At 34.2% G+C, this 25,457-nt stretch overlaps 15 protein-coding genes across 15 annotated transcripts; 7 read left to right on the top strand and 8 right to left on the bottom strand. All coding sequences in view use genetic code 6, as the record gives it.

The window, feature by feature from the left end:
* Positions 1 to 106: 106 nt before the first annotated feature.
* Positions 107 to 733, top strand: SS50377_28063 (uncharacterized protein; the record flags this gene model as incomplete). The annotated part of the gene is made up of 1 exon (XM_067911839.1): positions 107 to 733. One exon carries the CDS (start codon positions 107 to 109, stop codon positions 731 to 733), a length of 627 nt encoding a protein of 208 aa, XP_067760861.1.
* A 298-nt stretch (positions 734 to 1,031) lies between these two features.
* Positions 1,032 to 2,129, top strand: SS50377_28064 (uncharacterized protein; the record flags this gene model as incomplete). Its single annotated transcript, XM_067911840.1, has 1 exon — positions 1,032 to 2,129. The coding sequence occupies one exon, from the start codon at positions 1,032 to 1,034 to the stop codon at positions 2,127 to 2,129; it is 1,098 nt and encodes a 365-aa protein (XP_067760862.1).
* A 5-nt stretch (positions 2,130 to 2,134) lies between these two features.
* On the bottom strand, positions 2,135 to 2,974 carry SS50377_28065 (uncharacterized protein; the record flags this gene model as incomplete). Its single annotated transcript, XM_067911841.1, has 1 exon — positions 2,135 to 2,974. The coding sequence occupies one exon, from the start codon at positions 2,972 to 2,974 to the stop codon at positions 2,135 to 2,137; it is 840 nt and encodes a 279-aa protein (XP_067760863.1).
* Positions 2,975 to 3,186: 212 nt separating this feature from the next.
* On the bottom strand, positions 3,187 to 4,584 carry SS50377_28066 (uncharacterized protein; the record flags this gene model as incomplete). The annotated part of the gene is made up of 1 exon (XM_067911842.1): positions 3,187 to 4,584. The coding sequence occupies one exon, from the start codon at positions 4,582 to 4,584 to the stop codon at positions 3,187 to 3,189; it is 1,398 nt and encodes a 465-aa protein (XP_067760864.1).
* A 29-nt stretch (positions 4,585 to 4,613) lies between these two features.
* Positions 4,614 to 6,548, bottom strand: SS50377_28067 (uncharacterized protein; the record flags this gene model as incomplete). The annotated part of the gene is made up of 1 exon (XM_067911843.1): positions 4,614 to 6,548. The coding sequence occupies one exon, from the start codon at positions 6,546 to 6,548 to the stop codon at positions 4,614 to 4,616; it is 1,935 nt and encodes a 644-aa protein (XP_067760865.1).
* Positions 6,549 to 6,648: 100 nt separating this feature from the next.
* SS50377_28068 (uncharacterized protein) lies at positions 6,649 to 7,956 on the top strand (the record flags this gene model as incomplete). Its single annotated transcript, XM_067911844.1, has 1 exon — positions 6,649 to 7,956. One exon carries the CDS (start codon positions 6,649 to 6,651, stop codon positions 7,954 to 7,956), a length of 1,308 nt encoding a protein of 435 aa, XP_067760866.1.
* Positions 7,957 to 7,962: 6 nt separating this feature from the next.
* Positions 7,963 to 8,556, bottom strand: SS50377_28069 (Palmitoyltransferase; the record flags this gene model as incomplete). Its single annotated transcript, XM_067911845.1, has 1 exon — positions 7,963 to 8,556. The coding sequence occupies one exon, from the start codon at positions 8,554 to 8,556 to the stop codon at positions 7,963 to 7,965; it is 594 nt and encodes a 197-aa protein (XP_067760867.1).
* A 55-nt stretch (positions 8,557 to 8,611) lies between these two features.
* SS50377_28070 (SGF29 tudor-like domain-containing protein) lies at positions 8,612 to 9,001 on the bottom strand (the record flags this gene model as incomplete). The annotated part of the gene is made up of 1 exon (XM_067911846.1): positions 8,612 to 9,001. One exon carries the CDS (start codon positions 8,999 to 9,001, stop codon positions 8,612 to 8,614), a length of 390 nt encoding a protein of 129 aa, XP_067760868.1.
* Positions 9,002 to 9,151: 150 nt separating this feature from the next.
* SS50377_28071 (uncharacterized protein) lies at positions 9,152 to 12,403 on the top strand (the record flags this gene model as incomplete). Its single annotated transcript, XM_067911847.1, has 1 exon — positions 9,152 to 12,403. The coding sequence occupies one exon, from the start codon at positions 9,152 to 9,154 to the stop codon at positions 12,401 to 12,403; it is 3,252 nt and encodes a 1,083-aa protein (XP_067760869.1).
* A 58-nt stretch (positions 12,404 to 12,461) lies between these two features.
* Positions 12,462 to 14,594, top strand: SS50377_28072 (uncharacterized protein; the record flags this gene model as incomplete). The annotated part of the gene is made up of 1 exon (XM_067911848.1): positions 12,462 to 14,594. One exon carries the CDS (start codon positions 12,462 to 12,464, stop codon positions 14,592 to 14,594), a length of 2,133 nt encoding a protein of 710 aa, XP_067760870.1.
* Positions 14,595 to 14,604: 10 nt separating this feature from the next.
* Positions 14,605 to 15,585, bottom strand: SS50377_28073 (RNA recognition motif-containing protein; the record flags this gene model as incomplete). Its single annotated transcript, XM_067911849.1, has 1 exon — positions 14,605 to 15,585. One exon carries the CDS (start codon positions 15,583 to 15,585, stop codon positions 14,605 to 14,607), a length of 981 nt encoding a protein of 326 aa, XP_067760871.1.
* Positions 15,586 to 15,775: 190 nt separating this feature from the next.
* SS50377_28074 (uncharacterized protein) lies at positions 15,776 to 16,198 on the bottom strand (the record flags this gene model as incomplete). The annotated part of the gene is made up of 1 exon (XM_067911850.1): positions 15,776 to 16,198. The coding sequence occupies one exon, from the start codon at positions 16,196 to 16,198 to the stop codon at positions 15,776 to 15,778; it is 423 nt and encodes a 140-aa protein (XP_067760872.1).
* Positions 16,199 to 16,799: 601 nt separating this feature from the next.
* Positions 16,800 to 20,450, bottom strand: SS50377_28075 (Tetratricopeptide repeat protein; the record flags this gene model as incomplete). Its single annotated transcript, XM_067911851.1, has 1 exon — positions 16,800 to 20,450. The coding sequence occupies one exon, from the start codon at positions 20,448 to 20,450 to the stop codon at positions 16,800 to 16,802; it is 3,651 nt and encodes a 1,216-aa protein (XP_067760873.1).
* A 171-nt stretch (positions 20,451 to 20,621) lies between these two features.
* SS50377_28076 (Tom40) lies at positions 20,622 to 21,449 on the top strand (the record flags this gene model as incomplete). The annotated part of the gene is made up of 1 exon (XM_067911852.1): positions 20,622 to 21,449. The coding sequence occupies one exon, from the start codon at positions 20,622 to 20,624 to the stop codon at positions 21,447 to 21,449; it is 828 nt and encodes a 275-aa protein (XP_067760874.1).
* A 140-nt stretch (positions 21,450 to 21,589) lies between these two features.
* On the top strand, positions 21,590 to 25,405 carry SS50377_28077 (Chromosome segregation ATPase; the record flags this gene model as incomplete). Its single annotated transcript, XM_067911853.1, has 1 exon — positions 21,590 to 25,405. The coding sequence occupies one exon, from the start codon at positions 21,590 to 21,592 to the stop codon at positions 25,403 to 25,405; it is 3,816 nt and encodes a 1,271-aa protein (XP_067760875.1).
* Between the last annotated feature and the right edge of the window lie 52 nt (positions 25,406 to 25,457).

Raw genomic sequence — 25,457 nt, forward strand, 5'->3', positions numbered from 1 at the left:
TTCCCTCAAATACATCATTTACCACTTATGACTACAAAATTCTATTGTTTTTCATTTAAATATAAAATCCTATATTATAATATGTTATAATTAATAGTTCTTTAAAATGGAAATCTCAGCAACTTAAATGCGCAAAATTACTGACTAGTCACGGTTTAATATTCCTAAACGTTCACTACCAGAAATAAAAACCCGCAAGTTGACATGGTCCTTAGAATTTTCTAAACGATCAAATGCAAATTCTTCAAGGTTATAAGAGCTAGCGTCCCCTAAAAAGCCGTCTTATGCATATCCGGAAAATGGAGACTATAATCCAGGTACAGGAATACGCTACTTAAAGACTACGTAGTCACGATCTATATCTCCTAAGTTATAACCGCCAAAAGACGTAGAGCGCGCACCGTCTCCGAACACATACAACCCTATAATCTAGAAGACTGTAGTGTTCGCAAAAATTCGAAGTTCTCCTTTGAAGAATGAATTTGAGGCAGCAGCACAACGTGCTAACCATGTGGGGCCAGGTTGGTATAATCCGGAGGTTGGCGCAGAGTTTTAAAAATAAAACGTGGGATTTACACTAAAAAGTAGGGTCAAGAGTTAAGAAAATGCTGTGTATAGTGATACGTTATATGGATAGGAAATATACGACAGCATTCGGTTTTTAGAGGGCGGTGAAACGCGTAAAATTAATCAAAGCGATAGGTTCAGATACGAGAAAGTGTTGAAAGATTGATTCATGTATGGTATTTTATTAACATATATTGAGTATTTTTTTCTGTTTTAACTATATATGATTAGAAAGCAATGCTGATAACTAAGGATAATTATTTGAATAGGGTTTGGTATAAATGATATTATTTAATTTACCATCAGTCTGGATGATTTCCTTAATAAGTATCATTTATATCATATAAAAACTTAACAAAACGATTCCGCTAAATATGTTTAAAATAAAACAATCATTAGAATATAGTTATTAGTATAATAACTATATTTACTCTTTCGTATTTCTAAATCAACCATTCCTTAGAATGGAAATTATTACTATTGATGCTGTCATTCGTAGTTAAAGTAATGATAAGATTTAAAGAGTTATTTCACTTGGACCTATTAATAACTATTAGTTAGAATAATTAGATTCTTTTATAGATTTGATTTGGCCATTAGATTAAGTACCTTAATCCGCTAAAGATCTAGAAAGCGTCCTGTTTAAGGCGCCAAAAAAGCTTATTTAGATACAAGATAGTTTTAAATCTACTTAAGAGATTTTAGATTTTGTTAAGTTAGATTAGTTATTATAGTTAGACCACCAGGAGCGCTAAAAATTCTTAAACAAATTACTTTACCCTAGAGACAATTCTCAGTTTGCATTTTTACCTCCAGTTTTTGTATCTAAAAAAGAGCGTACTTATGATTTTTATCTTTGTTTGGTACCTCGTCCAGCGCTCGGCTGTGAGCATTTAGAGAGTTCGACAACTTTTTGTAAACTATGTGATATTGATGAAAAGTTGTGCCGAAGATGTAATTAAATCAAATGTAATTGCTTAAAAGGCAAAAACTGTGAATGTGGAGCTTCTTATTGCGGAGAAGGTTGTTCGTGCAAAGTTTAGTCAAAGTGTCAGTAATGTTAGAATGATATACTTGAATCATAATAGGCTATTAAGCTTATTTGTGGCTGTTAAGTCCACTCTTTCTGTTATCCTGCAGTAATTGTGAAAGGTACTTGTTAAATCTGTGACAAGGACTGTATCCAAGGTTATGAGACTGCTTAATTGTAACTTGAAGCATTTAGAGAGTTTGTTGAAGATTGTAGACCAAAATGTTGCGACGATAAGCATATTATTTTATATAGTTACAAGTGCTCATCATGCTAGGAAACTTCAGTTGATACTAGACCATGGATGTGCCATAGCTGTGGTAGTGTTAATTTAGTCTTTGTAGAGTTTATTGAAGTATCTATGGAAAATGCTATAGAATTTTTCAAAAATGAATTTAAAGGTGACATTGGAGGTGCTATTCAAATATTCTGTGATTGGGCGAGTTCTAAGTTTGTGCTTTATGACTAATTTCTCAACTTTGAGGATGAGGATTGTGAAGAAGCTTTCGAGATGGAAGGTCAAGAAGAATGAAAATTTCAATCACTCATTCCTTATGACCCAATATTTGAACTAAAAACGCAACTATTTAACAAAGTCTCTTGTGAGGTATTTATTTATGTGTCGACAAAGTCTGATATACTCAAATTACGATAGTTATACCCTCCGGTATTATCGTCTGCGTGGATGAATCCTTTTTTCGCTTGCTCTATCTAATATTTAGAATTTTCAAACTCTAAAGTTGGAGCTACTAGATGTTATAAACCTTTATATATTATATTATTCCTAATATCAGGTATTATCTTCATTGCTTCTTCGATCATCCAATCATAATTTTCAAATGAAATGCTTCTTATATTTTTAAGAATAAATTATGTATATGCATGATTGCCTAAGAGAGCAGATAACATCAACGGGTTATTATAAATTGAATTTGACTAAAGGATATTTCTAAATAATTGATGATTCCAGCTTTTCATCTAATTATATCCTTTTCCAATAATAACGCACGATAAAAGAGGTACCTGAGATTATATTACATCATAAATACTTAGACTTTATTTTAACAAGTCAAACTGCCCTTACAAGGCTAAAATACACTGATAACTAAGTCCTTCCGGAAGCAGGACCGATTTATTATCATATGTGTATACATTAATCCAAACAGGATATTTGGTAAGCAAGTAGGCCTCCTTGTCTTTTAAATAGTTAATAGATTTTTCGTTTCCAAAGTAGCTTGCATAGTGAATTCCACAGAAGCCTCTGCGCTTAGATGTACGTGATTCATCTACACATCTATATAATTGTAACTTGTTCATGGTAGTGATATCTGATTTAAATACTGCAGTCAGCCATTATGTTGATGAGTCTTACCCCATTAAAATTTTATGTTATAGGTTTATAATAATTCTTATTACTTAACTAATTAATAAAGATACAGTTTCAATGAAATACTAAAAATAACTATATAGTATTTATTTAAATGGGTATTAAGAAACATAACCCCAAAATGTATAATTTTGCTGACTAAATTACCATTAATTATTATACATAACAGTAAACCCTAAATCAATAAATAATATCAGCTAAATCACTCCTATATTATTTAAATATTATTAACTAGTCGCTTTTCACCTTACCATATAACTTTTTTATTTAAAATTATTTTACAACTTCTGGGTCCAGTATAAATTACACCAATTTATATTTGTTAATCAACAGTGCTTCGCCAGCTTGAGTTTAGTTATCCAAATGTGAATATTTTAAATATTTCGTCTTCCTTGATTTAAAAAAAATAAGTATCTGAGGTATCAAAGTATATGAATTAATTTTTTATAACAAAATATAAAAATCTTGTGTATTCTGCTTTAAAATTTGCAATAATAGATTATGTTTAAACAACATTAGACCTAGTTTGCTAAATCTTAGGTCGCATGCTAAGCAATTCATTAATCTTTGATTATTCAATTTAATTATTTAATTATGATGCATTTCTCTTTTATACCAGAATTGCATTATTTATTATTAGTTTATAGTTTTCAGTAACTCTAACAATTATAGTGTCCAATGGTTCTGCAAACTCCCATGCACTGTTAAGTTAATTATTTTACCAAATCTCGCAATAGTCTGTATGTTATACCTGAATTGTATTTTCAAAAAGCTTTGAATCCTCAGTAAAGATAGTTATATCCTAATCATGCACTTTAATTACTACATCGCCGGGAATTGTGAAAATAGGAATATCTACTATACTTGACTAATGTATTGGCTAAAAAATTGGAATAATTTCGATATCATGCTATATTAATTTAAGAATATTTTGCGAACCTTTACAAGGTAAGTGTAAAGCTAAGTCCTTAACAAGTAATTCAATTTTATCCTTAATGCATTCTAAAATATCAAATATTTTTACTTTAAAAATTTATTAATTGTATTTAAGTTTTGCCAAATCTTATGCAAAATCAATAGTTTCTATAAATGCCAAGCATCTTTAATCAGATATTAAAATTTATTTTGATTTCAATAAAATTTAAATTTGTTCTATTAAGTTCACAAATCCTATCTAACTCACAACATACTCAGTAACTTCATAGTCGTTTGTAAACGTAAATTTAAACGTTTCTCGTGCCATCATAAAAATATAAGTTAATCCTTCGTAATGTTAGTTTATAATAAATTTATGAAAAGGAATAATTTTGTAATTTTATGCTACTTCTCGTATAAGTTTGTATGTACGTAGCGAGTAATGCGACGGAATAGGTAGAAGAAGTTGAGCAGTATCAAAAATTAAGCTGAACTTATGTTGCAAAAGAACCAGATACGTTTTTAAATCTTATACCGCTTCAGATAACTTGTTACCTTGACTTGATTCTATTTTATACAGAAACGCCTGCTTTTCAATAAGCACATCAGTATGGACGAGCCTAGCTGACAGTATGTCATAAACCAGAGTCTGCTAGTCCTGCAAAAGTATAACGTACCCATTCATTTTTTAATAATTCATATAAATATATAATATCACATATTTTTTATTTTTCTGACCTCCTCCAAAATCTCATCCTTGCCCCCCGTTTCGAACGCGCTAAGTCCAACGAACACTTCCCTCTACACCCCGCATGCAGCAACTAGCCCTGCAACCTCTGCTGGCGACATTAGCACAGTATGCTGGTTGCCGAAAAAGCTAACCTGCGCCAAAGCGACCACATGCTGTCGGTACGCTGGAACCCGCACCGCCACGAGCTTGAAAACGCTCCTGGCGCTGCGCGAGACCTCGAAAAACGACAGAACAGCGGCGTTAAACTGTTCATTCTGCGCGTAAAACTCTGCCAAATCGCTGTTGCAGCGCAGGACATTCTCAACGAGCCCCAGGACCTCCAAATCTGGCGCTGCGAGCGCCAGCAGCGAAAAGTTGAACAAAAATTCTACGGTTTCCTAATTATAGCTGTTCGACCGCATGCTAGCTTGCAGCTTTACGTCATTTTCGAGCAGCAGCGGCAGGAAGGCGCGCAGCTCCTCAGGACCGAGGGGATTTTGCGCAAAATCGGAGAGGAATTCGCCAATTTGGCCGGCTGAGAGGAGAACGTGCAGAGCCTGGAATGCTGTGCTTGGGCGCAGACCAAACGCGGCGAAGACCTCTGGAATGAAAAATTGCGTTATCGCGTCGGGGACGCTGATTTGGAGCTCTTTTTGGCCGCAAATTTTACAAATTATCTACTGAATTCGTGCACAGCTTGAGCTCTCGAAATAGCGGATCCCGTTCGTTTTCATGTAAAAAGCGGTTTCCTGCAGTAGCTGAATGAGGCGATCAAGTACGTCGGGGGTGACGCAAAACTCGAATTCGTCGTTCTGGTTAAGGAGCGATTCCACAACTTCGAGAAGAATTTTTCGCTCCTCGAAATCGCTGGTTTATAAACATTATTATAATATAATTTCTGATATATATTGACTTTCAGTTTCTGTGAAGTCTTATTAATCTGGTTGGACTGTATAGAATATGCCTAGAAACGAGTCAAGGGCTAAACTTTTCAGGTTAAGAATTCCCATAGCAATTCCTAAGGTCGCTTATATTGCAAATGAAGCAGAGTTGAGCCGGGCGCTTTCGGCTAAAAATACGTCTAAAATTCTCTGAACAAATGGTTCATTAAATTACTTTCCTAGCTATTACTAGACTTGCTCATAACTTAGTAAATAACTTAAAAAGTCAGCGAAAAGTTCCTTCTCTACCATTTGGAATGTTTCAAAATTTTAGAATACCTACTCACAAAATTCTCCACAATACTCCTTACATGCCTCATAAAATGTAGCAGGTCCGGTATAAAATACTAAATTTCGTGCAACTTGTGCAATTAATATAATAGACTCCACACCTTGAAGTTGCAAGAACAGGCATTCCAATTATGGCACAGTCCATGTTTGGCGTGAAAAAATCAGCATCTAATCAGTTGTTAAATCTTTTAGGTTCAACTATTATTTAATTGATTTTTCGAGATGTCCAAATTAGAAAATAGAAGAAATAATAACATTATCATGGATTTGAGATGATACTATAAAATCAATAGAATGAGTATTACGGAGTCCTAGTTCTGCAAAAAGAGATAAATATTATTTTTAGGTATTAATAGAATAAAAATATAAAAATATTTTTAAATTTTTTGCTGCTACTGATATTAAGAAGCGTGCAGTCTCGGTGTACTGATATTTTTAGATAGATAAGAAGTAATCTGATAAAATAAGATGATTATTTAAAGCAAAAATTGTAAAAAATGAGCCCTGAGATAAGATTTCCGTGAATAAAGCACATGCCAAAATCCTTTAATTTTAGCTCTCGGGTAATGATGTAAAGAATTAGTGAACTAACGGGATAAGAGTTTCAAAAGTTATAAGAGATTTTAGTGTATTAAGCTGTGTAAGGTTGCCATTTTCTGCTTGACTGAGGGCCTTATTTAGTGACATTTATCTGAGGATACATAAAATATTATATAATATTGATATTATATTTTTATTATAATACATTATTATTATATATTTATTTTATAGAATAATAAAATAATTTATGAACGATTATGATTTTCTAATCTTAAACATGGTAAAAACATAAACCTCGTAGCTTAGGATTATATCTAATTATAGATCATTTATATCATTGATTATATCAAACTAGATTAAAAAATCTGAAATTACAGAAGACCAAATGAGAAATTTATAATTGGAAATTTTATAAGATTAGCAATAGACTATAAGTACCACACATAAAACATGCCGATAATTAAAATATATAAACGAAGATACTTATTTTAATTAGTAGCTGCAAGAATTATTTGAAGAAAATTTTGCGCTTTAAAACGATAAAGCTGATAAATCGATTCTTTCACAATAAATACTAGAACTATAAATCAAAATTCCACCATAAAGTGATGTAGTGTCCATTTTATGCGATTCTATTAGTTAATCTGACATTTAAAACTATAAAAATAAAATGATTAGTTAGTAAACACAAAATTAGCAATTGGTAGAAGAAAACAAACTATTTTAAAGTTAGATTAACCAATTATAAGAAAAATTAGTATAAAACATTAAGGATTAGTGCTAAAATGATCAATTTTAGATATAAATTTAGGAATATTAAGAATCACTATTAAGATTCAAAGTATAAGATGAAAATAAAGATAATACAATTAAAATGCTTAACAATACCATTTAATAATAAAATTAGTAGCTGAACAATAATTTAAAATTAAATTCTATAGATATTGATATAGTAGCGATGTTTTTATCATAACTATCTACACTACTTAATGATAAAAATATTCATTCGGATGATGAAGAATTAACGAGAGAATTATTTGTAAAATCAGGAAAGCGTGTTATTAAACATATTATACGAAGTTAAAACGTAAATAATGATATAAAGTAATCTTTAGTAGAGAAATAAGAAGAGATTGATTAACTAAAATAAACGCTGATTTTGCTACAATAACAATAGATATAAGATACAAATAATACGGATACAAAATAAATAGAAGAACTAAATTTAATAATTGAAGATATTTCTTAGTAAAATGATGACCTTTAGTAAAAATTATAAACAATTTAGATGAAACCTCATACAGATGACAACAACCTTAAGAATGCATTGAAATAGCTTAAAAATGATGTATTGTCAATTTATGAATCGCTTAAAGTAGCAGTTATAGATGGATAAGAGTTTGTATTTGATGCAATAATTGCCAAAAGCAATTGGCTTATATAGTAAAATGAAGAACTTTAAAGTGTTAAACAGATCATAACCAAGCTAATTCCACATCAAAAAGAACAGTTAGACGAAATTAATATCATTAAAAAATTGGTGGGTTGTGAATGAGTTATTTCATCCTTCATTTACTCTCACAAATGGATTAAATAACCATAATAACATGCTACCCCCTAATTTCTATTTCCACAATTAATAATTAAAATCAGCGACTATATTATTTTTTTACTCAGTCACAGTAACCCCAGTTATAAAACGTACTCTGCAAAGAATAAAATATCCTCTGAAATATTATACGAAAGCTGTCAAGCTTACCGCCCATGATAATTTATTTTTCAGTACAAACAAACCAAACAAGCCCCAAATTGAACCTGTGATGTAAATTTTAACATAAATATTAAAATTTTAGCCATAGACGCAAGAATTTAAAAATTGGCAATGGTGATCAAATCTCTATCTACATAAATTGCATGCTCTGCAATGTCGTGTTTAAAGAGGCCTTGAAGTTTAGCAAAATTGACAGAATTTAGAACCCTGCATTTCTAAATTTTGGGGGTGAGTAAAATACTAGACTCTAATTATTGAAACACAGAAGTTGATAGGTAAAAGTAAGGAAATCGTGAATTAGAGATTAGTTAGCTGTTATTGAAAATAAAGCAATTCAAATATGGTAGTTAACAGTGTTAATGATGTAGAGAAGAACTTTTACATTTATTGTGTAGCCACCTAATTTATATATAAAATATTATGATATGATAAAAAATAATCAGTCAACACAAACAACCCATGACGCATTCACATATTATATTTATGGGACACCATCAAACCGGACTTTAAGAACTAAATTTTCATCATTATCTCCTTACTAATAAGCTTCAATAGCCTAGCAAGGATATAATACTGACATCCAGGATGTACCATCATGCCATATTGATAATAGTCGCTACCCTGGTTATATTGTTTTCAAATTTTATGGATATTTTTTGATAATAGAAGCGCTAATAGTTTACTATTTTGAAGTATCATCAGGTATGAGATCCATAATAACATACTAATCAGAAGCTGCAATATATTCGATAATTTCAGCTAGCATCCACTATAATTCATTATCAATAAGTACCCTTGCTATAACTGACTAACCAGGATCAAGACTCATTGAAAATTAAGTAAAATTATATATTTTAATATAATAATCTAATTGCTTCAAAGTTACATTAGTGAGAATATTACAATAACTAATTCACTCTATACTCGAGAATAAATATTATAATATTATTTGATATTCTTCCCTATATCTATAAAAAAAATGTTCACGCAACCAATCACACCAAACTTCACCCTATCGATAGAGCCACAAACAGATGCTGAGATTTACGTAAGCATGAATAACATAATATCTCAATATCTACGCTAATTTTAGTTGCATGAGTTTCTTATCATGTTAAACAACCCTACTCAAGAACTAAATCGGCTAATTGAACCATATTTAGCAAACCCTGATATCAAGCAATTGGATCATAGTTTTATTCGAAGAATTTTACACCGTAGCCCATCTATGTTGGAACTCTCTAATATATGGAGAATTGTAATTTTATTATTACATTACGACTAAAACTCTAAGTTAAAATCTGACTCTCCTACAGACCAAAGGATTTCGCTTAATATATCAGCTAATATTTTTGATGATCGGTTAACACTATCTGATAAAGACTTCTTCTATTATGCGTATGCCGCTATATCGTCAATAAAAGAACAAATTTTGGTTTGTATGCGGAAAGTTATAGTTGTTAATTTTAATATATTCAAACCAAAAGTAATCTCATGTAAGAATGAACAGCTACCTAGTATTGAAACATTATTTCGCGATTTGACAAACATCGAGTTCGACGAAAATTTATAAATTGTTTACGAGAAAGAAAGAGTTATGTTATAAGATGAAAATTAGTATTTTTTGGTATATTTTTCAGATAATAAAGGGATATTTACGTTTTTAGAAAAGGAGATTCCTGATTCAAATTTACTTATTGGCTACTCTGTAGTAGATATCTATAACTTTAAAGTTGATACAATTTATCGCGTTCCATCTCATAATTTGGCTCAGAATAGTATTTGTTCAATAGTAATTGAATAAGGTAAATTATTAAATGTCTCAAAATAATTATTTATATGGCAATATAATAATAAGTAAATTATGCATTTGAATAGTCTGCTCTGTCATAAAATAGATTATAATATTGATAGAACTACATGCTGTTATGCTAATTAGCCTGGTGATGATTAGGGTTACAAACTAATACAAACTTTAACAGAGAAAAAAATTGAAGTTTTGTTAGATTTTGATTTACATATTCCAATTTAAGGAGAAGCTATTACATAGTAGTATTCGGAATATTATAATAGTGCATTTTAGTAAGTTCTTATTCATAATAGTACAGTTTCAATTTTGGTACCTTAAATTAAAACTTTCGAAAACTTCATTAACTCATGTCCTATAAAAAGAATATTACTAAATTATGAGTTTTTAAAAACTATTACTTTGGCTATAGATGAAATAAGAAGAATATTTTTTAAACTTAGACCAAAAGGACTTATATTAAATGGTATAGACTAACTTAATAATGAGTAAATCAATATATTGGATGTTATATTACAAATCAATTTCCCTAATAATTATTTCTATGCAGCAACCAAAGAAGACTAGTAACTATTTAAAATATAAAGAATATTCAAATATAATAAACTAGACGACATTAGCAAAAAATATAATCAGAATAGCATATGTTTATATCGGCAAAATTTTATTGATATCATTGGATTAATTTCATAGTAGACGCTATATACATATTTATTTTCGTATGATTAAATGAAAACTACAATAAATAATATTGATTTAAGAAGTCTATAATAAATTAGTATTGACAGACATCTTTATTCAAAACAATGTTAACAACTTAATCTATAGAATACAATTATATCATTAAATATGGAATTACCAGAATATTTATTTTCTCTAAGACAACATGCAATAAATATTGTGCAGTATTAGGTATAAGGATTTATAGTTATTTAATTAGAATATGAAGCAGGTATTAAATTAATCATTGCTAATACAGGAAACGAAAAATATTACAACCATGATTTTGGAGAATCATTTACATCATTGGATAATTAAATAGTTGAAATACAACAAGAAGTATTTTACTTAGAGCCTTGGGAAAACAAAATATATGCATTTCGAACCTAGCAATCAAATTTATAAGATTATACTCATTTACCAATACTATATTAAGAATTTAAGCATTTTCTTCCTATGAAATTATTTATGCATTCTATTTAAGTAATATCTGTGAATTAACTATACCGTGCATAAAACTAAACATAAATTGTAAATTAATTACTATCGTAGTCTGGGATTTAAAGCATTAATTAAGCTAAAAATAGAATGATCATACAAACGATTTATAAATAATTTAATTCAGCTATATTTAATCCTTTAATTTTATTGATATTTTCTGATTCTAATTCAAAGCTATCAGTTAAAATCCCCAAATTATCATAAGATTTATTAAATGTAATCTATGAGCCTTTTATTCTAAAATTTATGTTCAATATAAGACGGTCAGAAACCTTTTTTGGGTTTGATTTCTCTCTTCTATAAGATTATCAAAGACGTATACTATCTCTTTTATTTCCACCTTCTCATTTTAATAAACTGAACATGCTTGTTTCTTAAAATTATGTATAAACATCAAAATTAGAACTCAATGATATATTATCTGGATATTTTTAACCAGACATTCTAATAATTACAACTAATATTACAAGTTAAGTTGCTATTTTAGCTCAAATATTATCAAGTTTCTTTACTGTATTAATAATCGCCCCTATTTATGAGACTCCTTATGGATTATAATCGTTCCCATCAGAATTCCTTGGTAACTTAGAATATACGATTTAAAACTTTGAAAATTCAGGAATTCATCATGCTTCAAAACCAAATATAGAAACATTATGCCTCCACAATTTTTAGTATTTTAACACTAAGAATTATGATTTCGTTCCATAGAATTGGAGTGATTCATGCAACTTATTGACTGCATTTGTTAAACACTTATTTCCTAGAAGTTTTTCGCCACCAAAATGTGTTATAAGTAGTGGAAATATATCAGCAATTGCAAGTTCCAGTTTTAAAAGTTTCTTAAATATATAAAAAACCGTAACTCGAGTAACTAGATAGCCAGTCCCTTTTAGAGAAACTAAATTCATAAATTTTGGTGCAAGTATGCAAGATTTAGAATGTGTAGATAATATCTTTTAGTTTGAAGAATTGCGTATTAATCATGATATTTTCTGGGATTAAATGATTAATAAAGTGGTATTTATGAGAGGAATATTTTTGAGTAATGATTTGGTTACCTGTGAGGAAAATGTAAAAAACTAAGTTGAAAATAGCTTACTAGTGAACTGGTGTTGCAATGGTAAGCTAGATACATATTAAAGCGATTTGGTTGGAATGGTACGACTTGGGTAAAAAATTATTAACTTTATTGGGTAGTGATATTTTCAATAATAATTATTATACTAATATATACTAATGTTATAAATTATCCTCTAAAATGAATATCGACGAATTGATAAACTTATCCTCTACACCCTAAGTTATAGAGGAAACATTGGAAGATTTATAGAAAAAAGCATATACAAACATAGAGCGCTTATCTTCACCATCATTAGAAATTGTCATTGATTCTTTCAAGAATCTTTAGGAAATAACATCAAAAAATCCAGAATTGACTATTTAAGCATTCTAAACTGCAATGAATATGATTTCATCAACTCCAAACTCTCCTTCAACTAATCAAATCTTAGCGTTTTTGCATCAGGTTTTTGTTTCAAAAGATATTTTGTTTACTGAGGAACATATAATACTAATATTTGAAGTTCTACGAGTATCGACATAAGTCGATTAAAATGCTTTTATTTTTGCGGAAACTATCATTAAAAGCGACATTTATAAAACCTTTACTTTCAGTACATATTCTATTCCAAATCTGCTTATTTCAGTACTTTCTAAACCTAATTTCTCGCTAAATTTTATATTAAAGTTGGTTGAATTAAATCAAGAGATATTTTATACAAATAGCGAAAACGAAATAATTAGAAACAATTTAAAAACCTTACTAGCTGAATTAGACTTTATTAAATAAATAATGTTAAAAATTGAGCACTTTTAGGTTAAAGGAATCGAAAGTGTAAACTTAATATAATTATTAATGAAATTTTCTGACTAATCTATATTCTAGCCACATACTGTTGCATAATTTTCTTTAATTGCAGACTTTTACCATTCAGCAGCATATTCATATATTATTTCATATAATAATAACATCCCCACTCCACTTGATTAATTAGAAATTTTACAAACTTTAACTAGTATTTTACTATATTATATTAATAACCACATACTTGATAATTCTACTGTAGAAAATAGTAAAATTTTTAATTATCTAATTCTTCTTATTTCATGTTCCCAACATGAAATTCTCCTCGCCACTTCTCTCCACCTCATTGACCTCATTTCATCAAATTAGTCACTTACAACCCTTTCAATTACGTAAATTCCAAATCAAAATTGCGATTTCACTTCAATTCTCGCAAATATCTACAAAAATCCGATTTTTAGTTAAGAAATTCGAACGAATTCACTTTCCGTTTTAAGGAAAATAATCTGTCAAAACAAAGAAGTTTTTGCTGCGAGTTTGAGCAAAGAAGCCAGAAAAGGTGTCCGCGGCGACGTTCAGTCTGGCTTTAAGATGATCGCGCGAAGCTTTTTGGTGTCAAAACCGACGGAAATCGAATCAGTTTTTGGCAAAGCCGCGAAAGCGTATAAAGCAGGGCTTTTGAAATTAGAAAGGGGCGATTTTGAAGTTGATGGAAGGGGGCTGACAACAATTATAAGCATATTATTGAATAATAATGATGATGGGTGTTTTGGAATTATATTAGAATTGCTTCAAAATGCGCTTGTCGTACAGCATTTTGGGGCTAGTGTAACGGAGAGCTGCAAAAAATTGGCAGAAGTGCAATTCGTCCAAAATCTGTGCTGCAAGTTCTTTGTTTCCATGAAGTTTTTAAACTGCAAAATTGTATATTGCAAGCTAATTAGCTTTATATATGAAAATGCTACAACGTATGCATTGTGTGGGTTTAATGGCAATTTTGAGGGATTTTCTGAGATAATAACATTCCTAGATAGCTCAAAATACTATGACGCACTGATTTTATCAAGTCTGAGCATAGACATAGGAACGGAGGTTTAACATTATAACAAGGGATTTAAATTTGTTGAAAAACTTTAAAATGCCTTAGAAACACTCAGATTGAACCCAGAGAACTTTACAATTCATTTCGATTTTGAAAAGCTCATTTCTGAAAAGATTAAGACATTTGAAAACGAGACTACGTGTGGATAAGTCTAGAATACAACAAAAGTTGTTAACCGGGTATCAGAAAGTCAATATAATCAGCTTCTTGCTAAATGCGAAAAGCTAGAAATCGAAAACCAATAGCTCAAGTAAAAGATATTAACCTTAGAGAGCAATAACGAGTAAGCAGAACTCTAAAACCAACCAAAAACAGTAGAATTTCAACCAGAAATCACACCAGATGAGTTTTTTGAGCAGGAAAATATCGCACCCAGCAGAAAGCACGGTAGGCAGCGAAAAATGGTCACAGATACTGCCGAATGATCAAAGAACTTCACTTATACATCTGCTTCTTAATATGCCTCTTGATGGTAACCAACTATCCGTCAAAATTCATCTGACCTTCTCTGATTGCCGCCTCGCCTGCCATGTCGTCCGAAAAATACACGATAGCGCAGGGAGATTGGTTCAGGTTCTGCCTGGTGTTCAAAATTGAGAGACTGGAAACGGTCCCAAACACCTAAAAATTCGTACGGATGCTAGAATCAGAGACATCCATGGGCAGCTCACTGACGTAAATACCGACCTACGTTGTGACCTTAGCGTGCTGGTGTTGTGTCTCCCGAATCTCCTTTGTGATGAAACGCTTGACAAAGATTTGGGGGAACGAGATGCCAGGATAAACGTCCTGGAGGAACTTACCGAAGCTGGTGCCCTGCAACTATTTCAGCGCGCTGTTGCTCTCGGCCTCGGAAATGAAATGCAGGTACACAAAAAACTTACTGTTTGGGTACACGAACTGGACGTAGCAGAAGATGTCCCCCGTCAGGTAGCGATCTATTAAGCCCTGGAACGCCTCCTCCTGGATGAACTCGGCCACGTTGGACAGGATCAGCGTCAGCTTTTTGTGGTAGCCGGAGAGTTGCACCGCCCTGCCCCGAACCAGAATCTTACGTTGGTGACAGGCCCTCACCAGCGCATCACGTTCCTTGAAATTGACAAATCCGAAGCATTTGGGCGCTTGCACGAAGACGTTTTCCAGGTCACCGAAGGGCGAAAATGCGACCTCGAGGTCTTGGTTGGTTGTGTTTGGTGGCAGGCTACCGATGTAGAGCTGGAACTGGCGCGACTCGTCCGGTCTCGGTGCTGGTGGGGCAACGAGGCCTGGCGGGAGACAGAGCGGAGGGGATGCTGAATTTTAGGTACCAAATTATTCGTAATATGTGTTTAGAGCTGTGAAATCAGCATTAAACCTCGAATTTTACGATCTAGCGAATGGGAATGGTGCGAAATCGGTTTCAACACTATCAAACATTTTCATTATAATATTAGATATTGCACAATAATACGCTTTAATATTAGTGGAGAGGGATTGTTTATTTTAGTAAATTTCTAAACTGACTTATTTGTGGGTAGGTTAAGCTGAATTATAAAGAATGGTTACTCTCACTAGAAAAAAATTATTGTGATGAATGGCTTTGTATCAGTTACATTAATGGTAATTTTCATTATTTGCCGTTGCCCTATCGACGACGCTTAGTCTATTGTTTTCGTCTTGCATCTAAGACCTGCATAGAAATGATATCATACTTTGCAGTAGAGATTGCTATTATTTTTTCGTCGTTTGTATCTGTTTTTAGCAGTTTCTCCTATTTTTTGTGCATTGGAAAAGTTTAGGATATGAAAGCCACTATTTTTTAGTTATCTACATTTTTCTTCACTTTTAAAGCTGCTAATCTTTAGTGTTCTACCATTTTTGAGCTTAAATTTTCACCAATTCTTCCTAAAAATTGTTAGCTATACTCTTTAATAATATACATTCTTTTCTTTTCCATATTAAACTACCTACGCTATTCTATAAGGGAATATGTGTTACTTTATGGTACTTACCGAGTGGTTAGTTAGGGTAGCTTAATAGGTGTTTGCATTATTTAGGGTTTTCTAGTATACTATAATATTAAATATATAAGAAAAATGTTCTCAAATAAATTACTAATTTAAAAAACATAGTTATTAAAAAGCATTACATATTAAAAGTTTAATTAATTATTAAAACGGTAATTCTTTTTATACAATAATTTTATACAATTTACAATCGAGTGCTATTTTATAGAGATATGTTAAGCAAAGTATTCCTTGTTTTGAAGGTATTAGCTTCAAAACTATCTTAAATATTTGATATTTTGTTCTAATTAGAAAAATAATTACTGATAGAAACTCTACTCAAAACATAGAATGCTCAGCTTGTAAATAATCTTATACATGTTCCACGTTACCGTATTTACAAGTTTACATATTTACACTAAAAGAATTTATCATTAATTTAAATGCGTAAAATATGTAAATATCATGCAAATTTAACTACGATACAATCCGTCCTTCCTTGGTGTTACATTACAGCTATTTATTATATTGCCAAGATACCCAAAAATCATTAAATCTGTTTTCTCAACCGTTTAACTTCATTTTTCGTTAAATTCGCTTTGGCTTATATCACATCTTAAATCACACGAATTAGCACACAAACCCTCACTCGGTTTCCTTATCGTCACTTTCGTTTTCTTCATTTTCGTCCTCTGAGACACTAGAACTTTCGCTTTGGCCTTGTCCTCCATTTTCGACTCTTCCCTCGATGCCACTGACCAATTTCATAACTTCGCTACTCTTGTAATAGATCCACTCGCGCCTATCACACACATCTTCCACTTCCTTGAATACGTCGTAAAATGCATCGAATTTTCGTCTTTCGGTGCCGATAAACTCCTTGATCTGGCTCATTGGAGGGACGTAAAATTCTTCATTTCCGGGAGATGCAATTTCGACAATTTATGACGAAATTCGCTCAAAGTCGATTTAGAACAACGGATTTTACGGATCTAATTAGCGAGATTTCATAAAATCAATTGCAGCGAATTCGAACAGTCCGAGCTTATTCAGCGAGAACGCCCGTGCATAATAAAGCCTAGGATTGTTAGGATCCAGACGAATCAAAATTGTAAAATCGTCACATGCTAATTCATGCAAATTTAGCTTTTAAAAAGCTTTAGCGCGCTCATGGAGATAAAATGCATTTTATTGGCAAGCCCAAACTCTTGGTGTAGAAATTAGAGATAGCAGTTAATTCGGGAGAGCTGAAGGTGGTTAAAAGTCTTTATTTTGCATTAATAGAAAGTCATCAAAAGGTTTGATTTAGAATTTTAAATTATTAAATGAAGCCTATGTAACTTGATTTTCCAGTTATTGAATTCTTGGAACTAATTACTATAGTGCTTACTTTGGGTCATCTGGTAGCTCTGATTTTTTACTAGTTTTGTGTAAATCTGAGAATATCTTATATGTGAACAAATCAGTACCCTCTGCTAACTAATTTTCCTAAATTTTTGGAATATTTAACTACAAATTTGATATATCTTACGGATTTGCAGTTAAAAATAACGAAATCTCCTCTAGACTTGGTAATGATATAACTCCAGTTTAATTTATCCGCTCATTTATATAACTAGCCATTCTAGCCGTGAAATGCGTTCTAAGTGCAAGAGTTAGACATTTTGTGGCGAGCTCTAACCGATTAGCATATATCAACGCCACTCCTTACATATAATAAGCCCTATGAACAGCGAAATACGGGATTCCACTAATCAAACAATCACGAGAGCAATGATATGACTTATTATAAAGTCTTAAGTATGCATAGATTTTGCTCATAAAGAATAATAAATTACCAACGCCCTAACATACTTTTTATCTGTATTTCTATCCAGATACAACTACAAAATGAGCCTTTCCACAGTCTTTTAAAGCATGTGGAAATCTATTTAATTAGGTTAATGCACGAGCACGCAAAAAATATAATTAGTATAGCAACTCCCTTTCTTCTGAATTTAAGTCTACAGTTAACATGTTACTCAACCAATCTGATTCGACGATTTAATCATCATGAGGAACACGAATGGGTTAATTACTCCTAACCAATACTTAGGTTTAGGTGATTTTGCGTTTTCCATTTCGTGTTTCACTCTAGAAATCAAATTCTTCTAACATTTTACTAATTCCACGGACACAGCCAACGTAGTCTTCAAGATAGAACAAGCATTCGGCTTTCTTTTTCATAATAAACGTATTATACTGACCTGGAAGTGCTCCGAATAAGTCAAGAAGCGGAAAAACTAGTTAATTTCCATCATTTCCACGGGCAGCGCTACTTGGACTCAAAGGATCCTTAGGAATTGCATCTACACCACCGGCTATATGGTATGCTGTAGCAAGTGGGCTACCTGGTGGTAACCAAGCCAAAAGGCCATAAACTTTATCACAATCTACTTTCTTAGCTGCCATAATTTTTTCTCTCATCCCACCTCCTGGGCGTTATTATGCATTAACTAAATCAGACAGAGCTTGGTTGTAGTTTCTTTTCTACATTTCACAGACAGCCTTAATGTAAAAGCTTTCCCAGTTTACTCCTGTTTATTATGATTATTGTAATTTAATACTTGTTTCACTAGAACTAATAGCTAAATCGAAATTCAATGTATCATGGTATAGCATAGAAAGAAGATCATGATACCGTTCATCAAGTTTGTCAATTTAAATTGCTTCTTATATTAATTAGATTGCACGAGGAAAATTTAGTTTTTGACGGTGCAGTAATGCACAATGATATAATGATTGAATGTGAGGAAAAGTTATTTTTTCAGTTTAGAATTATTCATTTGAATTTGATTACATAATAACTGAGTCAATGACTGAACAATTTTCCGCAAACTCAGAAAGAAATTATTATGTGAATTGACGATGGAAAACGGACTTTAATATTGACTCATACATAATTAATGCTTTGTCTATTTGACCCATATTTTCTAAGATAATAGCTTTGTTATAAGCGACGTCTGAATTAAGTTTTCTGCGTGCGCAAAATTCTACATCTTACAATGCTTTATCATATTACCCCATGATTCTGAAGGCTGCTGAACGCTCAAAATAAGTTTAAGCGTTATTATTCTCTAAAGAAATAGATGTCGAAAAATCTTATAATGCCTCAATATGATAGCCTAAAAGGGCTTTAGCCTTTCCTCTAGCCGCATAAAATTCAGGGAATGACTCTTTTTCAACAATTTCTTCATCCTAATTTTCAAACTGTTCATCAAACAATTCCGTAGTTTCTGGAGCATCAAATTCCATAATTCTAAATTTTTAATTTTAATACCAATTAAGGATGACTTACTTTTACAATGATTTTGTATCGATTTATTTGGATTTTTTACGTCTATTGGATTTCTTCTCTTATAAAAATTAGCTCGCCGATTCTATTGCACTACTAAATGATTCAACAGCAGAATGATTATTGCCAGTTTCTAACAATGCTTACCCAAGTTTGTAATACCTCAAATGCATTGAATTGTTCTAACTTGCTGATTAAACAGCTTTCCTTAAATCTGCAATCGATTTATTACCATCTTTTGTTGGACCTGATTTTAGGTAAGCAGCACCTCTACGAGAATAAGCTAGACCAAAATTTTCGCTTAATTCTACACATTTTGAGAAATCCTCAATAGATTCAGACCAATTTCTAAGATCATATTTGCAAACGCCTCTTCTGTAATATAAATCAGCTAAAGTTTAATTAGAAATCTAGATTATGTCATGTGGAAGCTCTCCAGGCCCGACTGGAACTTTTCTTAAAGTTCTAAACTCTTCTTATAAAAATAATGCTTTATTTATAGCAAAATCTAGGTCTAAAATTGCCTCTTTAAGCTTTTTAAGCTTGTAAAACCCATGAGACCGAGCTACATAAAGTGCATAATTCTCCTCGTCTATATGGAGTGCAATAGATAGATCAAATACATACCTATGATATTCTTGGCATATAAAATAGGTCTTCGCACGAGCAAAATAGTATGAGATTTTCGTTAGTTAAAACTGAATAGCCTATGAGTAGTAATCAATTGCAGAGGAGTATAGGTTAGTAAGTTCTTCTAAAGGATTTATTTATGCCGTTTTCTATTTTGTAGATACAGTAGGGTGTGTTGATATTTTAATTTATAAAAAATTGTGTTAAACAGCATATTACAGGGCCTAAGTTAGCATTCTCTCACCTTTAGAATATGCATCCATTGCCTTTCGCTCGGTCTCTTTTTACTTTTGTCGGTCTAAAAATGAGTCTTGCTACTGCTTAACTGACATTTTAAATTTTCTGGAAAATATACTAACACATTAAATGATATAATAATCTATAATTCCTAAAAATTTATTTAAACCTTTTATATATTATTTTATATATTACTTCATATAATTTTTCTAATTTGTAATATAATTTGGCTACCACTTTTGTATACATTTCACTCCAGCTCGGTAATGTCTGCAAATCCTGGAGAGTACGCTAACATATTTTCTGACGTTAACTCGGTCCTGAACGACCGCGGCTACTCGTAAATGCAATTTACGAAGACGTTTTCCACCCCAAAAACGTCATTTTCGGCCACGTTGACGCCGTCGCAAATCTCGCTCGCTGCGCAAGCGGCGCCTAGAAGCTATTTTTCCGGATCTGCGAATTTGGACACGGCAGCGAACGCCCAAATGGCGCTAAATTTGGGCTCCGCGGCCTTTAAGACGAATTCTACAGCAGAATTCACCCCAATTTTCGACCAGACGATCCAGGACGCCATCCAGGGAAAGCAGGGGAAATACGTTAAGCACGACGTGAATTTCAGGGAGCAACTTCACGTTTTGACCGAAAACGCGAATAGCTCGCTCCTGTACAACATGAGGGGCAGGATTTTCGCTGGTTCGTCTTTGGTGAAATTGGGCGCTTTTTCTGCCGGTTTCGAGGCCGTGCACGTCGCCTCGCGCAGCATCACTTTGCAGGCGGCGGCGCTGAAGTACCAAAAGGACGGCATTCAGGTGGTCGGCCAGGTCAATTCGACGAAAACTGCGGCCTTGGGGGCCGTTTTCCAGGGCGAGCGATTTGCGATCGCTGGGAAACTTCAGGGGAGTGCTGGGCAGGTTTAGGGCAGTGCTGGGGTCGTTTTTGGTGTTTCTGGGGGCCAAATTAACGTTAATATCGACAGCTTGGGAGCGGTTGGAACTGGGCTCAAAGTAGGATTGGCTGGCGGACTGCTCGAGGTGGGCGGAAAGTTTAAGCTAGGGGGAGCTCCGGAGGTCGGGTTCAGCCTTGTTGTCTGATTGAAATTTAAAGTATCAGTTTTTGGGGTAGTTGGTCGATTTATACGTTTATTACACGTTTTCTCTACATCTCAAAAATTTATTTAATATAATATTATATAATATATAAGATAATATTCATCTAAAAATTTCCTTTTCAAATGTGGCTTGAGGAAATAATCCTTGATGGATTTAAGTCGTACGCATAGCAAACCAGAATCAGACCACTTGACCGCAGTTTTACTGCTATTACAGGACTTAATGGATCTGGAAAATCCAACATTCTAGACGCGATTTGCTTCGTTCTCGGAATCTCTTAATTATCACGAATTCGCGTCAACTCGCTCACAGATCTGATATATAAGCAGGGATAAGCCGGAATAACAAAAGCTTCAGTCTCCCTGATCTTCAACAACCAAAATGTGAAACTGTCCCCCTAGGGCTACGAATCGAGCGAATATCTTACAATTACCAGGCAAATCCTCCAAAATGGAACTACAAAGTACCTCCTGAACAACCAACTAGCGAAACAGAAATCGATCAAACAGCTCTTCATGTCGGTTTCCATGAACATTAACAACCCGAATTTCCTGATCATGCAGGGCCGAATTCAAGCGATTCTGAACATGAAGCCGCCACAACTTCTTTCGCTCTTAGAAGAGACCGCTGGAACGTCACTTTACGACCAAAATCGAAAGGAGGCGGTCAAAACGTTCGATTCGAAGCAGCAGCGCCTAAACCACATCAAGCAGATCATCGAGGAGGAGATTCAGCCCAGAATTAAAAAACTCGAAATGGAGCGGAAAATTTCGCTGGAACTATCTGGCGTCTAAAAAGCGATTTCGGTTCTGGAGGTCCTGAACGAGTTCGCGAGCGTCCAAAACAACATAAACTTGATCGCTGAGCACGAGCAAAAACAGGTCGAATTGCAGCAAAATGAAGCCATTTTGAGGTCGAATTTGCAGGAAATCGAAGCTCGCTTTATCGTCAAAAACGCAGAATTTCAAGAAAAAAACACTTTTGTAGAAAGCCCGGATAAGAACATTCTTACGATAGAAATCGACAAACTTGCTAGTCAAATCGCGATTTTGCTACAGCAGGAAACGTCTCAAAAAGACAAAATTGCGAGTCAAGAAAAGCTAATTCGGCGTAAGAACACCGAACTGATATAAGTCACTGAAAGGAGCGAAAAGTACAAATCTGAGCTAAATACTCTGCTAAATGACGATAAAATGAGTCTCATGCAGGCCTGCAAAGCGCAACTGCAATAACTGCAGTATCAGAAAGACGCTCTGGAGTCCGAATTGGCCCTACTGCGCACAGGATCTGTCGACAGGCTCTACATGAGCCAATTTTACGAAATTTGCGGCGAAAAAGACGTCATTTTGGCCCTTCAGGAGGCGATTTTTACGCAAAATTTCATCACTTTGAACGAGCTCCAAAATCGACTTTAGCAGCTCAAAATATGCTTAACTCAAGAAACTAAAGACACCAAATTTGAGTATGAAAACGTAAACTCCCGGGCAAACTTGATCCTGTCACATCAAGTTTAAGCACAACAAAATGACAATTAGCTCAAAATGAATTTGGAGCAATTGGAGCAGAAATTGGTCTCCCAAGCTACGATTTTGAGCAAATCGCTCGGGATTCAGCTGCCAGAAATGAGCGATTTGGGGTCAATTTAGGCGTTTTGCGATGCTGTGAAACGTGAGATTTAGCGGTAAAAGGAGCGGAAAATTGAAGAAAAGGATGTGATATAACGAGAAATCCAGTAGTTCAAAAAGAACTTTTAAACGCAGCAGAAGACGTTTTTGGACGCCTGTTTTGCCGCTGGGAACCGCGGAGGGCCGCAGATTTACAACATGGCCGGAAACATCGAAATGAAGGAGGAAATCGGCCTTCTGGGCACCGTTTTGGAGCTCTGCGACATCGACGTCAAGAAAGCCAGCGAATTGGGGTATTCCGAGAGCCAGCTGCTGAAAGCGCTCGAAATTTCGTCTGGCGGCAAGTTCTTCAATTTAGTGTTTTCGAGCGCGAAGTAGGCCGCGCAGTTCGTCTCATCGCCGCAGTGCACGCAGCGCGTGACGTGCCTGCCCTTGGACAACATTCAGGGCAGATACCCGACGCAGCAGCAGCTCCAGGTCCTCCATTCGAACAAGGGCGCGCTCGTTTCCGACTTCATTCGGCCCAAAAAAGCCGCTTTCAAGTCCATTTTCGATTTCCTTTTCTCGTCGACAGCGATTCTGGGCACGCTGGAAAGCGCCAAAAACGCGGCCTACAACAAGGCCTGCGGCTTGCGCTGCGTGACGATCGACGGGGACGTGGTGGACCCGCACGGAATCGTGACCGGCGGCAGCCGCCAGCACTCGAAAACGACGTATTTGGCCGAATTCGTCGCCCTGACGCGCCTTTAGCGCCCGGCAGCGCGCCCGGAGTCCTCTGACGACGCCCAATTAGACAAAACCGAAGCGTTTTTCTAGGGATTTTAGCAAACTTTCGGCGGCTACAAAACGGACAGAAACGGCCTCCGGGACGGCCTGCAGGAGCCGCAGATTTTGCTTGAGCTGAAGGGGCTGAAACAGACACTGGCTGCGCTTTCGGAGACGGCGCAGGCGCAGAATCTGAAGCTTCTGGCGGTCGACCAAATCTTGCAAATTCTGCACCAGAAAACGTCGAATTAAGCCGTTTAGCGCGACCAAAAAGTGATCGAAAACGAGCTGAAAACTGTGAATTTTGGAGTGGAAAAGTGCAAAAAAGAAGTGGAAAATTTGGAAAAGGGCTCCGGAATGGCTGAAATCAACCGAATAAAGCTGCAAATCGAGTCGCTGAGCCAAGATTATGAGGGTATTGAGAAACTGATATAACAGTATCAGGAGACGCTCGAATTGCTCAATTAGGAGCTTTTGGAGCACGGTCAGAAACTTGAAAAACAGCGCTTTTTGCATCAAAAAACTACCGGGTAATTTGAAAATTTACTTGCATAAGAACATCAGAATGGAGCGGAAATTCAAATTGTTAAGCAGGATTTGCTTAAACTTGAAGACGAAATTTAACAGAAAAAACAAAAATTTTCGGCTTCGATTTAAATGTTAAAAGAATTACAATAAACACTTATTTCTACAGAAAAATCACTCGTAGAAAATATCAAAAATATAGCGGAATTTACATCAATATATGCAGAAATTTTTGGCTAAAATTTGACGAATTTTCACAAATTTCAAAACAAAACCCAAATTCCACTCCATATTTTCGCGCAACGGCTAGTCGGTGGAAACTTGATCGACGACGTTTCGCTCGCCCAGCAGTACATTTAAACCCAAATTTCGACCAAAAACGTAAATTTTCTGCTCCAAGCGAATCTCGAAAAACTGGCAAATCTGCACGACCAGCAAACCGGATTTTCAGGCACCACCGCCAACTTAGAATCACTTTAAACGCAGGCCAAAAACTTGATCCAAATGCAGCAGAAACTATCTCAGGACCGCGAAAAAATACTTTCCGTAATCGAAAAAGTGGACCTCAAAAAATCTCAGGCTTTAAATTCGGTTTTCCATTCCGTCGATATATCACTTAGAAATATTTTTGGAATTTTACTTCCTGGAGCGGACGCGGGAATAGAACCCACGGCCGATGGAATTCAATTTTCGGTCAAATTGGGAGCGACGAAAACGACACTTTCTGGGTTATCCGGCGGCCAGAAGTCGCTTTTGGCGCTCAGTTTCACGCTGGCACTCTTGCGGTACAAGCCCTCTCCGATTTATATTTTAGACGAAATTGACGCTGCGCTCGATTTGTCTCATACTCACAACATCGGAAAGTTGATATAACAGGAGTTTAGCGGAAGCTAGTTTGTTGTGGTAAGTTTGAAGGAAGGGATGTTTAATCATGCGAATTCTGTTATCAGGACGCGATTTTAGGACGGGATGAGTAAAATTGAGATTTCTGGTGTAAATGGGAACGGAAGTGGAAGGGAGTGATAATGTCAATATAAATGTATAATAATAAGAATTAGTAGTATTTGTGGTTTAA

The sequence above is a fragment of the Spironucleus salmonicida genome, chromosome 8 (genome assembly GCF_000497125.1).
Source record: "Spironucleus salmonicida strain ATCC 50377 chromosome 8, whole genome shotgun sequence".
Classification (NCBI taxonomy): Eukaryota; Fornicata; order Diplomonadida; family Hexamitidae; genus Spironucleus; species Spironucleus salmonicida.